Source organism: Cucurbita pepo, chromosome 18 (genome assembly GCF_057944985.1).
Source record: "Cucurbita pepo subsp. pepo isolate OVF chromosome 18, ASM5794498v1, whole genome shotgun sequence".
NCBI classification, from domain to species: domain Eukaryota; kingdom Viridiplantae; phylum Streptophyta; class Magnoliopsida; order Cucurbitales; family Cucurbitaceae; genus Cucurbita; species Cucurbita pepo.
The window spans coordinates 11,938,661-11,954,916 of NC_141815.1; the positions used below are offsets into that span (position 1 = coordinate 11,938,661).

The following is a 16,256-nucleotide window of genomic DNA, read 5'->3' on the forward strand; positions in this document are numbered from 1 at the left end:
CCTGCAAACTGTGATGTTCTGTCCCTTTGCCAAAACATGTAGCTGTCTTTTCCATATTTCATTTAATTTATTATGTACTTGTAAAAAAAAAAATGGAAGTATTTGGATGAGACACGTCATTTTGTCTCTTTCATTTTTTAAATTAATTGTAACTAAATTCTATTTATTATAAGTTACCATCCTAAACTCTAGAAAACAATGGAAATATTTGGATGAGACACGAATTTACTAGATAATAAAATTAAAATTTATATTTAGTTGGACAAATAATTTTTAAAATATTTATTAAATATAAAATTAAAAGTTTAAGAAATTATCAGCACCAATACTAAATAGACACCCACCTCAAAACTGCTTGGTCCGTTACAAATGGTATCAGAGCCATACACCGAGTAGTGTGCCAGCAAAGACGCTGAGCCTCAAAAGGGGGTGGATATCGGTCAATGTGCTAGTAAGGACGCTGAACCTCAAAACGCTGAACCGCAAAGACGCTAGGCCTTGAAGGGAATGGATTGTGAGATCTCACGAAGCATTTAGAAACCTCTCACTAACATCTCCTAAGAGACCCATTGAGAGAGCCCTAAGGAGAAGGCCTAAAGAGAACAATATCAACTAACAGTAGACAATGGTTGGTTGTATTATGAGAATACTCTAAATGAATGAAGCATTTAGAAGGCCTTTGTTTGGTTTACAACACAAATAGGAGGGAGAGATCCAAATAAATTCTTTACCTAAAATGAAATTATCCTTATGAAGTACTAAAGGTAAAGGGGCCCTGATTGAACCTAAGGTTATGTAAAGCTTTAATCAAAATCAAATCAGAATTTGAAGAGGTTGGGAAAAATTAGCCATAGGCTTCTCATTTTCTTTCTTCACCAACCCAACAACCACCAGACCTAATACTAACACCCTCAGCAATGTCTACCAGTAATCTGGTTTTATGTACACATATGCCCACATGTCCATTTTTCATACCAAACAATACTAAATTGCTATTCTAGTAATAACTCAAACTATACTACATAATGAAAATGGTCCACATTTCTGAAATACACTACTTATCTAGCTTATATGCTTCCTTCCAACTCGTGCGAAAAGCTAGCGAGGCCTTGGTCTCGTCAAACCAATAGGGATCGCATTTGGTCCTGAAACCATTGTTCGGTTACCACCAAAGCCTCTGTGTCCTTGAGGGCGGTATTTAGAGCTAGAACCTACACCAAAAAAAAGAAGAAACAATAATTTCGAATTGTAATCAGCCAACCACTTCTGACATCAGATACTATCCATCCTGAGGATTAGGAGAAACGAATGTTACCTCCAGTGGCACTAGACGAGGCTAAAGCAGACAATGCAGGGGAGACGATCTGCCCTGCTTCTCGCAGTATCTTTATAAGCTCTCTGGCGTGTTTCGCATTCTCATGAGTAAAGAATGTGAATGCAGTTCCCTTTGCACCAGCACGCCCCGTTCGGCCTATTCTGTGGACATAATCCTCGAGGCTTGATGGGAAATCATAGTTGATCACACATTTTATATCTTTCACATCTACAGCAGACAGTCAAAGTTAGATTCAATATATACATGCAACATGGGAGCATGGATAAAACTGCAAAAAACCTTATCCCTGCATTCCTAAGATCTGATGACCAAAAGTAAGATAACACATTCATTACTACATAAATGTGCCCACCTTAACTTTGCAGGGATAAGTAGCAGCTGTCACCACGACGACTTCCATACCAACAATGCAATAATGAATGAGTCAACCAGGCTGCAAAACAACCAGCTCCATAATTGTGGATGGGTACCAATAGAATGCTCGGATAACTATAGAGGACCAAAATCAACAGGCACCTTACTCATCAAAGTCTCTACCTTCTCACCACCCTTACTGACCCATTGATAGACAGGATTTACATCATTAGTGTTCATAAACAGCATAGGATTTCCATCCCGTTTAACTCAGAAAAAAAACTCATTGAGAAACCTCCAAATACCATTATCTTTGTGTCCATATGACATTCATGCAATGATTTATTTATGTACTAGAAGTCTTACGAAAGGGGGTGGCTCTGTTCTCTTTAAACCAAACTTTCTTCCTTCACCAAACCACTACCCCAAAGCATGCAAAAAGGGAAGCCCAAAAGAAGTAGAATGTAAACTAAAACCTAGGGCACATTGATTGGGAAGCAAAGGATCTCTTTAGTCCGGAGAAAGAAACAAAAAGCATATGCAGATTCAAATAGGAGACAAAACCAAGCAGTCTCACAATCATCGTGCACTGCACAATAGAACCTTCCTCTGCACCCAAGCCACATATTATATTCAGGAACTGGAAAGCAGCTGGCCGACTCATTTACAATTTGAAAACGAACACCTAAAAATTAAAACCTAAAACACCTGACATGTAGTAACCCTACCAAGCCCTCTTGCAGCCACATCAGTGGCTGTCATTATTGGGTTTCTTCCACTCTTAAACTCGGACAAAACCAAGTCCCTTTCAGCCTGCTTTTTATCCCCATGAATGGATAAAGCTGGCCATCCATCCATTCTCAATTGCCTTGTTACTTTATCACATCCCTTTTTTGTCTCCACAAAAATCAGAATACGGCTACCATCCATCACTTCTACAAGCAATTTTATTAACCTGCATGAGAAAAATGTGCTAAAATGTAAAAATGGGAAGAATCTCTCTGTCTGTCTGTTCACACCTTTTGTAGAATATCACAAACTTTTAACAAACCTTCTATATTTCTCAGCCTCTGGCAAAACTTCGACAACTTGGTTTATTGACTGGTTAGCTTTAAGATCTGATGAACCAATAATCACCTGATACATTACAGCATCTAAATGTCATTACCTGTTTCTACAACTACAAGGCATATGGAAGCACGGTGGTGATTGACAAAAAAGAATTTCTCTAACCTTATACGCATCATGTAAAAATTGCCTAGCCAATTTTTCAACCTCCCTTGGCCATGTGGCACTCCAATATAATGTCTGCCTATCAGGTCGGATCTGTAAAGAGATAACATCTCTTAGACAGAGTTGAAAACTGAGTATTACATTATAATAAACAAACTTTTAAAGAGCTTTTAAGCGAACACTCTTCAATTCTACATTCAGAGAAGTTTAAGGACTGAACACTGCACATAATAAATAGAAGATTTTCCACAAGCACCATCAAAACTGTAAAGTTCGCTACAAGCACCGACTAGAGCCAGAAATAAAACTAATTGTAAGTCTCCACAAGCAATTCCATTATCAAAGTATGGAGAAAGAAAGCGGGGGTGTAATATCATACTTGGCTCACGATTGTCCTTATTTGTGGCTCAAATCCCATGTCCAGCATTCTATCAGCTTCATCCAAAACAAGATAAGTAACTCGCTGCAGGTTTGTGTGGCCAGCTTCAAGCATATCTATGAGCCGACCAGGTGTAGCAATAACAATCTCAACACCTGAGATATAATGAAGTAGCTTATATTACTGCCAGAAACCAACCACAAACAGTCAAAAACAGTTCAGTGAAAACAATTACCATTTTTGAGATCACGAATTTGAGGGCCCTTAGGAGCCCCACCATAAATGCAAGTACTTCTAATATTAGCACGCAACCCAAATTTTGTGACCTCTTGTTGAATTTGAACAGCTAATTCTCTGGTGGGCGCTAACACCAATACAATGGGACCCTGACCATGCACTGAATGAATGTAGATGGAGAACAAGTTAGCACAATGTTAATGGTCGAAAGAAGAGTAGCAATAAAAAGAAATTAAGACTGCAACTCTGTCATCTAATGCTAACCCAAACGAGGTTGGGCACTAATGTGTATTAAAGCTGGCAGTAGATAGGCCAGAGTCTTCCCAGAGCCAGTTTCAGCAATGCCAATCAAATCTCTTCCTTTCATGGCCATCGGCCATCCTTGAGCCTGAATTGGTGTTGGTTCAACAAATCCCAATTTCGCAATCACATCAAGGCAGTAAGCTAACAAACGAAATAAAGAACAATCAGCAAGTTTCTTGAATACTAAAACATAAATACAAGCCCGTTCAATTCATGGGATATGTAAATACCAGGAAAATTTGCCTCCTGAAAACTCCGAATCGGTTTTGGGACATCGTATCCTTCCACTCTAATATCACGCCTCTCTCTGTACATCTTGACTTCGGACTCCGTCATTGCACGCACAGAAGGACACTCAGTGTAGAAGTTCTTTTCAAAAGGGACCAAATCCCCAAAATTTTGACTCGGAAGAACTATGTTATCTAAGTCCCCTCTTGATGAACCACCACGTCCAGCCCCACGTCCGCCAACACGCCCCTCAAATCCCGTTCCTCCACCACGTCTACCTCCAAAACCCATATTCCCGCCCCTCCCAGAATCAAACATTCTCCTTCCGCCGCTACCGAAATCATTGCCACTGCGACCGATATTGAACGGTCCTGCGGGAGGCTGAAACCGCGGGAAGCCATTGAAACCTCCAGCATTAGGTAAAGCACCTCCCCCACCTCTTTCACGGCCATAGTATGGTACTGGAGGAGGATGAAAGCCTTTGTACATAGATTCACGCCCTGCTATCGGCGGCGGCGCAGCAGGCTGTGGACCCACTAGGTCACTGCAAAAGAAAAATCAAAAGACACCCACAAAAGGGCAGAGAGATCAGAACCTCATAGAGAAATCAAGGAAAAGAAAGAGACCTCAAAATACCAAAAATACCTTCGGCGCTCGCGGTAGGAATTGGGATCGGCGTATCTATGGTCGTAAGGATTCATGAGTCTGATACACGGGCTGGGATTTCAAAGCAGAACTTACTCCAACCGTGGAATTGAAAAGGGAAGATACCTGACCGATCGTACCGCCCGGAATTTCTTGCTATTCCGGCTCGAATTGTTCAAGATCCACAGGCGAAGAGGTGGAAGAAGGAGGGCTCACGTTTAGAGAGAACAAAGTAATGAAATTGTTCGGTCGGTGCTGATAATGATGGGCTACGAGGCCCAATAGAAATGGGCCGACAGAATTGGACGCGATCCAAAGTTCGAGCCCACCACTCTCCCTTTTAATTGTCGTTTCCACGACAATATATATATTTTATACGGTTACGACAAGTCGACAATTAGGCAGTCCGATGATCCAACTTTCGGTATTAAAAAACAAAAGCAGGAAAATAATCGAATGGTCCGACAATGTCTATGCATAAATCATTTCATTTCAATTCCGGCGGCCGCTAAATTACAAGCCAGCTGATATGGGCTATCTGTAGGCTTTGATCGGATTCAAACAAACAAAAAGTAAGTAAAAATTGTGATTCTCTCTCTTTTCTCTTCGTTTGTTCTTCTTCATCTTGTTCATTGCATTAACAGAACCCATTAATCGCTTCCCGACCTGCTGAACAAGCACACACACTCGAACAAGTTCTTGCCGGAGCGCCGGCGACGGCAACCGGAGTTTTGAGAAGAAGGAAGCAACCCCATTTCCTGGTGACGCTCATCGACCTTTTTGCCTTCATAAACAATGGTAACCTCGCAACATTCTGGTGCATTCTTTTTCACAAACTCTCCTTTCGCCATTCTTTTCCCCAATAGCCTAAGAAGAAATTACACAAATTTGGTGAGAATTTGATAAAAAGCGATTGTTTGTTGTTTATTCAAGTTCTGCAAAACCCCATAAAAGTGGAAAGGTTCCAAACCTTGTGGAAAGTGGATTTTTGGTTCCTATGACTAAATTGGTGATGTTGAGCACTGGAATTAGTTGAAGGATTGCTTTGGCTGTCGTGTTGCTCTCCAGAAGTAATGTGTCCACTGTCACCTGAGACATGGGAACAGAGTTTAAGGTTTCAGACAAGTTTCTTTATCAGTGTTTTTCAGACATTGTTTAGACTGACCTTGGCGTCAGTGCATAACCGGATGTACTTTTGCAAGAGATTTCTCCTTCTATTGTTTTCCTCATTGATGTACACTCTCAGTTGTTCTTGGCTCAGTTGACTCCTTGCTAATCTTCCAACTAAAACCAAAATGGATTTGCAAGTAAAAATGCTGCAATTCACAGCAATTCATGAACAAAGACGAATTACAAGCCAATGAAGATGATTATGAACTCATGATCATATCATTTTCTTGTGTGTTTGAAGAGAATTTCCCTTCCATATCCTTGTAGATTCAGCAGATTGGACTTAGTTTTCTTCCCATCATGTAAAGAAGAACTTATCTGTACAATCTATGCTTGAGTTTGACTCTTTTGGAAGGAACCCAGATAGTCAAAAGTAGCAAAAGGAACAAAAAAATATACATTTCCCCATGACCCATGTGCATCAAACATCCATTAAAGGCAAGTTTTCAAGAAAAACAGCCTATAAAAGTTGACTGATCTGTGATTATGATCTGAAAGAAGGAAACAAAGAAGAAATCTTGGTTACCTGGAGTAGGGATGTAGGTGAGAGGAGGAAAAACATGGATAAGAAAGACACAACAACCAGGTGAGACAGCATGATCAAGGGCCCATTTAAGCACATCTATATCATCTTTACCAACGGCGACATAGACATCGGTTGCACCACGGTCACTGCTACTGATAATAGTCTTACTTTCGTCTCCAATCTCGACGATCTCCGGTGACATGATCCTTGCACTGCAGCATTGCAGTTGTAACTCTGCTGGCCTTCCTTGAAACTCCTCTTCCATTCTTAGCTCTCTCTCTCTCTCTCTCTCTCTCTGTCTCTTTCGCTCTCCAAATGCGCAAAGAACAATGAGAATTGATATGAGAATGAAAATGACAAGAATGTGTTTTTAGTGGGTTGGAAGTATACAGAGAAAAAGACATTCTTGCTCTCATAACCACAAAGGAAAAGAGAGAAAGAGAGGATAGATTCTCTTGTGTCATGGGCCTGCAGCCACATTGTTCTGTCAACATTGCCTTTTCTTTTCCTTCTCCTTTTTTTCCCCTTGTGTCTTTGGCTTAGTCAAACAGAACAGGTGAAAAAAAACCAAACAAATTTCTTTTGATTTCCATAGCTTTAACCACTTGAATGAAGAATTCATTAGTTGAAAAGATTGACAAACTCTTACCCATTTGATTTCCCTTTTTCCCCCCACACTTTTTTCATCCTTTCTTCGTTATCCAATCAACTTGAGCATTTAGTTGCCTATCTTTTAATGTCCGTCTAGATAAAATAAAGAATCACTACCAGGAGAGTAAGATTCAAATTACCTTGTTGATTGAATATCACAAGGCAAGAACACTTGATTGAGATTCGAATCACTCCACAAACAAGATCGATCATGTCTAGTTTGAAGTATATTATATGATTGATATCTCTCGATTCATATCAATTCTTAGAACTTACTCTTTTAGTGATATGAATTCTTAGAACTTACTCTTTTAGTTATTTCTTTCTAAACTTACCAACACTTTTAGGAATTAAAAAGTGGGTCCTTGTCAAAATAGCCTAAAAAGCTAGGTTTCATAGTTAAATCTTTAATATTGCATCCTTCTCATGGGGGCCAGTTTAGAATATGATGAGGGGGTGGCACATGCATCCACTACAGATTCTTCCAAAAGTTGCCAAGTCTTTTCCAACTTCTCTTCAAAACATCAAGATAAGCCTCATAAAAGAAAACTTAATATATGACTTTGGTTGGTGTTGATCATTCTGATCATGATAGGTTGAGAAAACCCCAGATTGGTAATATATTGACAGACAAATTAAATGTATTGTGAATGGTGCAGAGTAAATGTCTTGGATCCATGTTTAAAAAGTAATAAAAGTGGCTTGCTTTGATTGTGGTCCTTGGGAGTATGATGTTTGGTAATGGAGGATTGAATCATTTATATCTAGTCCTTAGTTAATGCTTGCTGACCTTATATTGTATTGCCTCTTGCTTGTTGACGACCACCTTGGCTTCTGTTTGTGCTTTCCTCGTATTCCTGAACTAAACTATATGCACATTTATGTTGTACATTTATCCAACCTCCATAGACCATCTTCTGCTTCTTGGTCACGAGCTCGTAAGAAGAGGAGCTAACACTTTGGTTGTTAAACTCTTCTTTCGTGTCAAGGTAGTGTACAGCAGAAGTATAATGGTGAGATCCTACGTCAGTTGGAGAGGAGAACGAAACCTTCCTTATAAGGGTGTGAAAACCTCTTTCTAATAGACATGTTTTAAAATCGTGAGGCTTACCATAATACGTAACGGGTCAAAACAAATAATATCTACTAACGGTGGACTTGGGTTGTTACAAATGGTATAAGAGCTATACACTGGGCAGTATGCCAGAGAGAACGCTGGCCCCAAGGGAGGTGGATGGTGAGATCCTACATCAATTGGAGAGGAGAACGAAACATTCCTTATAAGTGCGTGGAAACGTCTCCCTAGTAGACGCGTTTTAAAATCATGAGACTGATGGTGATACGTAAATGGCAAAAGCAGATAATATCTACCAGTGGTGGGGTTGGAGGACTACTGTCTGTCTCTCATGTCATCGTTGCAAATAAATAGGAACTTTTTTCGGACATCATCTTGTTAGCTTGTTTAGCTGATTTGTAACAAGCTCGTTGTGAAGAGATATTTATGTTTGTCTCCTTCTCTCTTCCTTCTTCTTTGTGGCTTTCTGCAAGTTGCAGAGATAGACTCTTGAGTGCAAGATTGATGCTTTATGGAATCTATGGAGTCTCACACAGACCACAAGAAGTGCTGTTTGACAAACAAGATCACGCCATTGAAAGTCGGCTTGAAGATGCCTACCAAAATGGCAAGATAATGATCAATCCAATTGATGAGCAGACTATGGGAAAGAAAAAGGAAAGAGAGAAGATAGCGTCATTTTCCCACCATGAAAGGACACCATTTCCCATTTTGTCCATTATGAAAAAGCATTCATACCATTACAGCATCAGAGCTATTCAAGGCTCATTACAGTTCCACCATCAATATTGACACTTGGGGTTTCCTCTGTATGAATTAAGTCCAATCTGATTGAACAAATCTTGGACTTTTGAAGCCATCATGTAAAGTTTCTACAAGTTCTGTTTTATGTTCCCCCACTTTTAATGACCCACCACGTAGCTCGACTCGTGGAAATCGAAACATTCTTATTGGTTTCCCTCTAAAATGTATAAATTCACAACACAAACACAAAGCCCAAATAGCCAAACAGAAAACAGAGGACGGATAATTTCAAATATGAATAGAAATCATAAGGCAAGAGCCGTTCTTCTTACTGCTATCGAAGTGTTCATGATTCTTCTATGTGCTGGTTGGGTTTCTCTGTGGCTATTGAAACCCACAGATCTCTGGACAAGAAAATGGCGTGTTGCTGAAAACACTGCCCGAGCATCTGTATTTGGATACTATGGTATATTAGTCTGCATGTTGTGTTCATTCTTGCAGATCCAGCTCCTGCTTGTCATATATAATCGAAATGATTTCATGTTTTTCAGGTCTCAACTTTGTGGTGTATACCTTTCCTGTTGTTGCTCTGGTTATAATCGGACTGGTTTATTTGAATATCAAACACTCCAAGCCACAAACTTGCAGGAATGTTCATCTTGGTCGTCAAATTTCTACACGCTTAGAACAGGGCTTTTGATCTTCTTCTTGAATTTTTTTTCTTTTTTTTTTCGCTACAGGCAAACGAAGTTTTCAACCTTTTCCAATACTCTTTCGAACCCACTTGTTGTGAACAGCTATGTGGGTATTTTATCTGGAATTGAGCTTCTGGGTGTTGCTTTGTTTCTCCTCTTCCTGGCTTGGACGTTCTATGCTCGAATATCTAAAGATTTCAGAAAGTTGATGCCCGAAGAATCACTCAACTTGAAGATGTGAGTGATTTTGAAGAACAAAGTGTTAATGCTGTTTCTTTATTTTATGAGTCTCTGGGGTTGAATTATGTCCAATTTTGATGACTTTCAGATGGGAACTCAAGTATTTAAGAGTAGCCACCAGGTTTGGTTTGCTAGCAGAGGCCTGTTTGGGGCTGCTTCTTCTGCCTGTCTTGAGAGGGTTGGCTCCATTTCGGCTAATTGGCATTCAGTTTGAAGCTTCAGTGAAGTATCACGTCTGGCTTGGCACTGCAATGGTGTTGTTTGGCACCTTCCATGGCGCCAGCACCTTGTTCATCTGGGGGATCAGCAACCAGATTCAAGATCAGGTAACTCTTCTTCTTTGCCTTGTTTGTTTCTATTCCTATTGAGTAGATATTTTCCTCGTTGGGTTTTCTCTCTCGAGCTTTCCTTCAAGGTCTTAAAACACGTTTGTTAGGGAGAGGTTTCCACACCCTTATAAAAAATGTTTCGTTCTCCTCTCCAATCGGTCCCCCTTGAGGAACCAGCGTCCTCCCTAACACACCGCCTGGTGTCTGGCTTTGATACCATTTTTAACGGTCCAAACTCACCTCACCGCTAACAAATATTGTCCTCTTTGAGCTTTTCCTTCTAGGCTTTCCCTCAAGGTTTTAAAACGCGTCTGCTAGAGGTTTTTATACCATTATAAAGAATGTTTTGTTTCCCTTTCTAGTGGACGTGGGATATCACTGTCAATGATTCCATGTGATTAATGTTTTGTTGAAACTAGGTGTGGAAATGGCAGAACACCGGCCGGATTTACATCGCCGGGGAGATTACTTTGATTACAGGATTAGTGATTTGGATCACTTCCCTGCCTCAGATAAGGAGAATCAAATTTGAGATCTTCTACTACACACACCATTTATACATTGTCTTTTTTGTGTTCTTCTTGTTTCATGCTGGAGATAGACACTTTTACATGGTATTTCCTGGACTGTTTCTCTTTGCCATTGATAAGATCCTCCGAATTATTCAGTCTAGAACCGAAACGTGTGTCGTCTCGGCTCGAGTCCTCCCCTGCAAAGCTGTGGAACTAACTCTGCCAAAAGACCAGAGTACTTCTACACCCATCCCTTTTTATCCTTTGCAGATTTAATACGAGACTTCTCTAAATAGCCAAATTTCTTTGCAATGTAAGGGCTGAAGTATAAACCAACTAGCGTTGTGTATGTGAAGATACCAAGGATTTCCAGATTTCAGTGGCATGCTTTCAGCTTGATTTCCAGCTCGAGTGTTGATGATGAAACAATGTCGATCGTCGTTAAATGTAATAAGTCATGGACGAAGTCTTTGTATGAGATAATCAACACCGAACGAGAGGGAGAGTCGGATCAGTTGAAGTGCATCTCCGTTGCAGTCGAGGGCCCTTATGGACCTGCCTCCTTGGACTTCCTAAGGTATGTTTATGTTCTCAAATGTACTGGATCGATGTTTTCGATAGCCCGAACGCGTAACGCGTAACTAATCTCTTGCAGATATGATCACTTGATTCTGATTGCTGGAGGAATTGGAGTAACCCCACTTTTGAGCATTTTACAGGAGATCACTTCTATGAAGAACAACACTAAATTCATCTGCCCTGCAAGAATCCAACTTATACACGTCATGAAAAAGTCCCACGACGTTGCGCTACTCAGCTCGATTTTACCTTTACTACTGAAACGCTTGGATGGAAAAATGCATTTGCAGCTCAAAGTATTCGTGACACAAGAACTGCAATCTGGTTCAACTCTAACCGAACTGCTAAACAAGTTCTCTCAAATGCAGACGATACAATCGAGCGTGAACCGTTCAAGCTATGCAGCACATGGGCTTGAAAGCTTAGGCTGGATGGCTGTAATTACTGGATTGATATCAATCGTGTTCTTTGTCGCCCTTATCGTCTTCAACCATATCGTCGTTCCAACCAAGAAAGCCTCCAAAAAGACAAAAGACAGAACCCCATCTTGGATCTCGGATCTTCTTCTGATGTCTTCCTTCGCTTTAGCTATCTTATCCGGGGCGGTCGTCGGGATTGTTTTACGACGGAGAAGACTGAAGAAAGGAAATCTAGCACTCATCCAAAGCCTAAACCAAACCAAGAACACAACTCCAAGTTCAGTAGCAAGAGGAAGTAGACAAGAAGAACATGAAATACATTTTGGAGAAAGGCCTAACTTCATAGGTATGTACGATATCTCTTAAACAAACTCATTCGAATTTTCGATACTCGAAACATTATATGATTGTAATTCGTTGGGGATTGAACAGAGATATTCTCCAACATCAACAACCGGGCAGGCGAATCGGACATCGGCGTGATCAGCAGCGGGCCGGAGGCAATGAACTTGTCAGTAGCCAAAGCTTGTAAGCAAATGTCTGGAGGTTCAAGGAAAGGCTCAAAGAAGAACAGACAGCAATTCAGTTTCCATTCCCTCAACTTCACTCTCTGATGTTGCTGACAGTGAAATTTCAAGCTAAATTTTACTGCCATCTCTGTAATGCAGGCCTTTCTTTACACAGATTCACTAACTTTCCAATACACAATCTATTAAAACGATGAAGAACTCGCAGAAATTGTTTGAATCTTGTAATTACAGACGGTGAAAAAGGAACAATTTATTCAATCAAGATGAAATAAATTCAGGGTAAAACATTGTAGTCGCCAGTCAAACTTCTGGGCTGCCATCAACAGCGCCGCCGGACAATCCCGACAAAAGTTCCACTGACTCAGCTGCCTGTTGTTCTCCAATCAAAACAGCCACAACCTCCCTCATTGTCGGCCGCCGTTCAGGGTCCGGATGACAACAAGCTAAACCAAGCTTCAGCATCAACTCCATCTCCTCTGTTTCATACTCCTCTCTGATTCGCAAGTCCGCCGCTGTAATCATCCGTCCGGCGGAGTAAAGATCCCTCACCCAATCTATAAGTACCATTTCTTCTTCCTCCACTGCCATCTCAATCGGTCGCCGCCCACATGCTACTTCAAGAATCACAACCCCAAAACTATACACATCGCTAGCCGCCGTCGGAGTAGCCACCGTTGCAATCTCCGGCGCTAAATACCCCAAGGTCCCAACGACGCGAGTGGTATTTGGAGTCTCGCCGTGTTGGTACAGTTTTGCCAGCCCAAAATCGCCCAGTCTGCCTCTCATTTCCGAATCCATTAACACGTTGCTTGATTTTATGTCTCTGTGAATCACCACTTGGTCCCAACCATGGTGGAGATAGTTCAAACCCTCTGCAACGTCAGCGAGCACACGGCGGCGCTGTTTCCAGCCGAGTAGCGTTGTGGGTTTGTCGAAAATCCACCGATTAAGGCTTCCATTCGGCATGTAATCGTATACCAACATTAATTCATTGCCTTTTCGACACCATCCACGCATTTGGACTAGATTTTTATGTTGAAGCCTACCCATGCTCGAGATTTCCGCCATGAATTCCTTTAGCCCCTGTTTTGAATCGTGATTTACGCACTTCACGGCGATTTCCGTGTTGTTTGGTAAAGTTCCTTTGAATACTCTTCCAAATCCACCGGAACCCAACAGATTCTTATCCGAAAATCCATCAGTGGCCTGTGAAAGCTCCTCGTTAGAGAATCTGTGAGGCCAATATTCGAGCTCCCAATCCTCAATTTCATCATCTTCTTCACTTGCTCTGTTCTTTCGCCAATACAAAAACCCCACAAATCCAATTAAGATCACAAACACAACACTGCCGATTACAATACCGGCAACAGATCCCGGCGACAAGGAAGACGGCGGTGATGCTCTCATAAACACAGGGAAATTCGTGTTGTTAATCTCTCTAGCAACACCAGTGTCACTAAAACTCCAAGCCAAAATCCTCTGCGCCTCAACCCATTTTGTCTTCGACGCTGAAAATCCCACAAACATTTCATTCGATACATAATTTGCTATTTCAGGATCCCTAAAACTCAAAGTGGGTTTCGATGGACGAGGAATTCCAATTGGGGCAATCGTGACATTGATTTCGAAATTGGACCCATCAAATTCGATCCAAGCGCGAAGGTTTTGCCCATTTCTCATCTGAATTGGAACAAAAATTCCACTATGGTCAAAATACCCAGCGGTCTGTGTTTTTATCGACAACATACTGTTCAAATCGATTCCGATATGGCTATCATCGGGATCGTTGAACTCCGTGTTTCGACCGGTGTCGAATTCAACGGCGAGAAGCGGAGCAACGACATGGGTAGTGGAATTTGTGAAGAGACCGAAGTATTGACCCGCTATGACGTCGGGAGGTGAAGTGGAATTGGAAAGAACGAAGGCCATACCGAAGCCTGGACTAGTAGCGACTTCCAGCAAAATCGAAAACACGAAAGTAGTTGAAAAAGAAGAGATCGTAGTTGAATTCGAAGTGGGTTTCATAATCAGCTTCGTGTGATAGAAAGCTCGCCCGATTGAATTTGGGTTTGAGTCATTATTGAGACGAATTACAGGGGAATCGAACCTCGCGTCGCTAATGAGAATGATGTCGGTGCCATTCGAGCCGTTTGTGAACGAATTGAAGAGGAAATCAACTGCGTAAGAGGGAAAGAAAAGGATGAAGAAGATACAGAGCTGAAGTAGAAGTAACAGAGGTCGTCGTCGTCGTCGCCGCCGTTGTCGTTCCATCTCTTCCACCGTCGCCGGAGGTGTAAAGTTTCAGTAGATTCAGCGGTCTACGGAATTAGTCAAGATAGTGGAAAAGATTGGATGCGGAAAGAAGCTTCATATTGTGAAGTAATCTTTTCAGAAAACGCGGTTTATTCATTTTATGACCGTTGAATTGCATTGCCGCCGCCGCCGCAACAAGAAGCTTTTACTATCCTGTTCTATTTACATGGTCTTAAGCTAATATGATTGGATGATTATTTAATTTGTTTTACTACTAATGCACACCGTATAATGGGCTTTATTTGTTCAATGTAATTGTATAATGGGCTTTATTTGTTTTTCATGTCGGCCCATGAAACCCTGTGCCCATGGGCTCGCTCGGCCTGTAGAGAAAAATATATATTTATCCATATCTAAAATAATAAAGAAAATAAAAATAATTTTGTATTTTATATCTTAAAAGGAGCAATAGAGACAAAAATCAAGAACCACCATGGTCTTTCGTTGCCACGAGAATACTTCTTTCTCGATGGTCCTAGTCCAAGATATTAGGCCGACAAAGTCATTCTCCGAGGGCAATATCGTAAATGTGTGGATTTATCGCTTTTCAACCCAAAGCCTGTCCAAATCTGAACGAACCTGCAGACGAATTTCGCCCTCCTATTATATATCATTTTATTTTTTAAATTTAATTTCCATTTATTTATTATTATTTTGTTAGTTATCTTTTTTGTTATTGCCGACTACCAACCTACTTTCACTCCCACCACCAATATTATTTTCATTAAAAATAAAAGAAATTCATTCATAAATCCCGAGTGTCAAAATCAATTCAAGGGCTAAATATGTAATTCACAGACTAATCTTCGTAATATATATATAGAGAAAAGGACATAACGGTAAAATACAAACACCGCCGTTTGGATTTGATGGATGCATGCATTGTATACCAGCACATGCATTTCCCTTCCCTTTTAAGATAACTTACATTGTTAAATTTTAATTAATTAATATTTTCTTTTATTACTGGCCACCCAATCCATCAAACATTTACACGTGTCTTGACTTTAATTCCTTTCCTCTCCACGTGTCATGGTCCATGTCCACGTCGAATCAGGTTTCGACTCGAGTTCTGACGGTTGCCCTATGCTAACTGCCGAGGCTTAGAAAAATACGAGTTTCCATTGTCTTCTATGAACTGTTGATAATGTTTTTTTTTTAATAGTTCGATCCACGTCGGCAATCAACCGAATGGCATTGATAATTGACATTTTCTTACGTCATATCTCTGTGAATATCTTCTTAAATATGAAAATTGATAAATGTTTTTTTTTTCTTTTTTTGTAATTATTATAAACTAATGAATTAATACGCTACGTTAGGTTTTATTCTATTTTTAGATAATCCTTAACGTAATTGTGGTTTAATTTAATTAATTATATTTAATGAAGTTTAAATTTGAATTAAGTTGAGGATGATTTATTTAGATTTAATTTTAAAGATTTGAAATTAAAATGGTAAACGACAAAAGAAGAAGAAAAAAGAAAGAAGGAACGAAGAAGTGGACCAAACACGCGGGAGAGATTGGTCGTTGCTTATGGCTTTGCTTAAACGACACCTAATCCTGTTTAGGTTGGCAGATGGGACCCACTTTAACTGCAATAATTTTTTATAAATATTATTGTTTTCTATAATTAATTGTTTTTAATTTAACAAGTGGTAGATATGGAAACCACTATGTACTTTTAGTCGTCATTCATACGAGGATGTGTACGAGCTTATATTGCGACACGAGGCTAAAGTTGAATAAACTATCAT

General features: G+C 40.4%; 4 protein-coding genes and 1 long non-coding RNA gene across 7 annotated transcripts; 2 read left to right on the forward strand and 3 right to left on the reverse strand.

The window, feature by feature from the left end:
• Window positions 1–834: 834 nt before the first annotated feature.
• Window positions 835–4,951, reverse strand: LOC111780707 (DEAD-box ATP-dependent RNA helicase 20). Of its 2 annotated transcripts, none has more exons than XM_023661182.2 (10): window positions 4,716–4,950; window positions 4,073–4,614; window positions 3,804–3,983; window positions 3,538–3,699; window positions 3,303–3,457; window positions 2,924–3,016; window positions 2,742–2,827; window positions 2,419–2,645; window positions 1,316–1,543; window positions 835–1,211 (listed from the first exon to the last, which is right to left on the reverse strand). In XM_023661182.2, the coding sequence occupies exons 1-10, from the start codon at window positions 4,769–4,771 to the stop codon at window positions 1,099–1,101; spliced, it is 1,842 nt and encodes a 613-aa protein (XP_023516950.2). In that variant the 5' UTR covers window positions 4,772–4,950; the 3' UTR covers window positions 835–1,098. The 2 variants fall into 2 exon arrangements, with proteins under 2 accessions (XP_023516950.2, XP_086975923.1); XM_087119797.1 differs by lacking the exon at window positions 835–1,211 and adding an exon at window positions 1,689–1,769 and having other exon boundaries at window positions 1,404–1,543; window positions 4,716–4,951.
• Window positions 4,952–5,146: 195 nt separating this feature from the next.
• On the forward strand, window positions 5,147–8,924 carry LOC147787381 (uncharacterized). The gene is made up of 3 exons (XR_015413904.1): window positions 5,147–5,287; window positions 5,360–5,513; window positions 8,617–8,924. It is a non-coding gene; the product is annotated as an uncharacterized LOC147787381 (long non-coding RNA).
• Window positions 5,186–7,135, reverse strand: LOC111780708 (U-box domain-containing protein 33). Its single transcript, XM_023661183.2, has 4 exons — window positions 6,412–7,135; window positions 5,881–5,999; window positions 5,686–5,804; window positions 5,186–5,582 (listed from the first exon to the last, which is right to left on the reverse strand). The coding sequence occupies exons 1-4, from the start codon at window positions 6,674–6,676 to the stop codon at window positions 5,366–5,368; spliced, it is 720 nt and encodes a 239-aa protein (XP_023516951.2). The 5' UTR covers window positions 6,677–7,135; the 3' UTR covers window positions 5,186–5,365.
• Window positions 8,925–8,987: 63 nt separating the features above from the next.
• On the forward strand, window positions 8,988–12,376 carry FRO8 (ferric reduction oxidase 8). 2 transcript variants are annotated; one of them, XM_087119795.1, is made up of 8 exons: window positions 8,988–9,347; window positions 9,433–9,526; window positions 9,619–9,813; window positions 9,905–10,142; window positions 10,565–10,892; window positions 10,976–11,234; window positions 11,313–12,001; window positions 12,088–12,376. In XM_087119795.1, the coding sequence occupies exons 1-8, from the start codon at window positions 9,104–9,106 to the stop codon at window positions 12,267–12,269; spliced, it is 2,229 nt and encodes a 742-aa protein (XP_086975921.1). In that variant the 5' UTR covers window positions 8,988–9,103; the 3' UTR covers window positions 12,270–12,376. The 2 variants fall into 2 exon arrangements, with proteins under 2 accessions (XP_086975921.1, XP_086975922.1); XM_087119796.1 differs by lacking the exon at window positions 9,433–9,526 and having other exon boundaries at window positions 8,988–9,432; window positions 9,622–9,813.
• Window positions 12,346–14,547, reverse strand: LOC111780706 (Concanavalin A-like lectin protein kinase family protein). Its single transcript, XM_023661181.2, has one exon. The coding sequence runs from the start codon at window positions 14,454–14,456 to the stop codon at window positions 12,486–12,488; it is 1,971 nt and encodes a 656-aa protein (XP_023516949.2). The 5' UTR covers window positions 14,457–14,547; the 3' UTR covers window positions 12,346–12,485.
• Window positions 14,548–16,256: the final 1,709 nt, after the last annotated feature.

Coding starts and splice junctions, on each gene's coding strand:
- LOC111780707 (XM_023661182.2), bottom strand. CDS start 4,771: ATGAATCCTTACGACCATAGATACGCCGATCCCAATTCCTACCGCGAG. Junction 3,017..3,302: donor TAAGGACAATCGTGAGCCAA/GTATGATATTAC, acceptor ATCTCTTTACAG/ATCCGACCTGATAGGCAGAC. Junction 2,828..2,923: donor TTTTACATGATGCGTATAAG/GTTAGAGAAATT, acceptor GTAATGTATCAG/GTGATTATTGGTTCATCAGA.
- LOC111780708 (XM_023661183.2), bottom strand. CDS start 6,676: ATGGAAGAGGAGTTTCAAGGAAGGCCAGCAGAGTTACAACTGCAATGC. Junction 6,000..6,411: donor CACCTACATCCCTACTCCAG/GTAACCAAGATT, acceptor TTTTGGTTTTAG/TTGGAAGATTAGCAAGGAGT. Junction 5,805..5,880: donor GGTTATGCACTGACGCCAAG/GTCAGTCTAAAC, acceptor CCCATGTCTCAG/GTGACAGTGGACACATTACT.
- FRO8 (XM_087119795.1), top strand. CDS start 9,104: ATGTATAAATTCACAACACAAACACAAAGCCCAAATAGCCAAACAGAA. Junction 9,527..9,618: donor CACTCCAAGCCACAAACTTG/CAGGAATGTTCA, acceptor TTTTTTTCGCTA/CAGGCAAACGAAGTTTTCAA. Junction 11,235..11,312: donor GCCTCCTTGGACTTCCTAAG/GTATGTTTATGT, acceptor AATCTCTTGCAG/ATATGATCACTTGATTCTGA.
- LOC111780706 (XM_023661181.2), bottom strand. CDS start 14,456: ATGGAACGACAACGGCGGCGACGACGACGACGACCTCTGTTACTTCTA.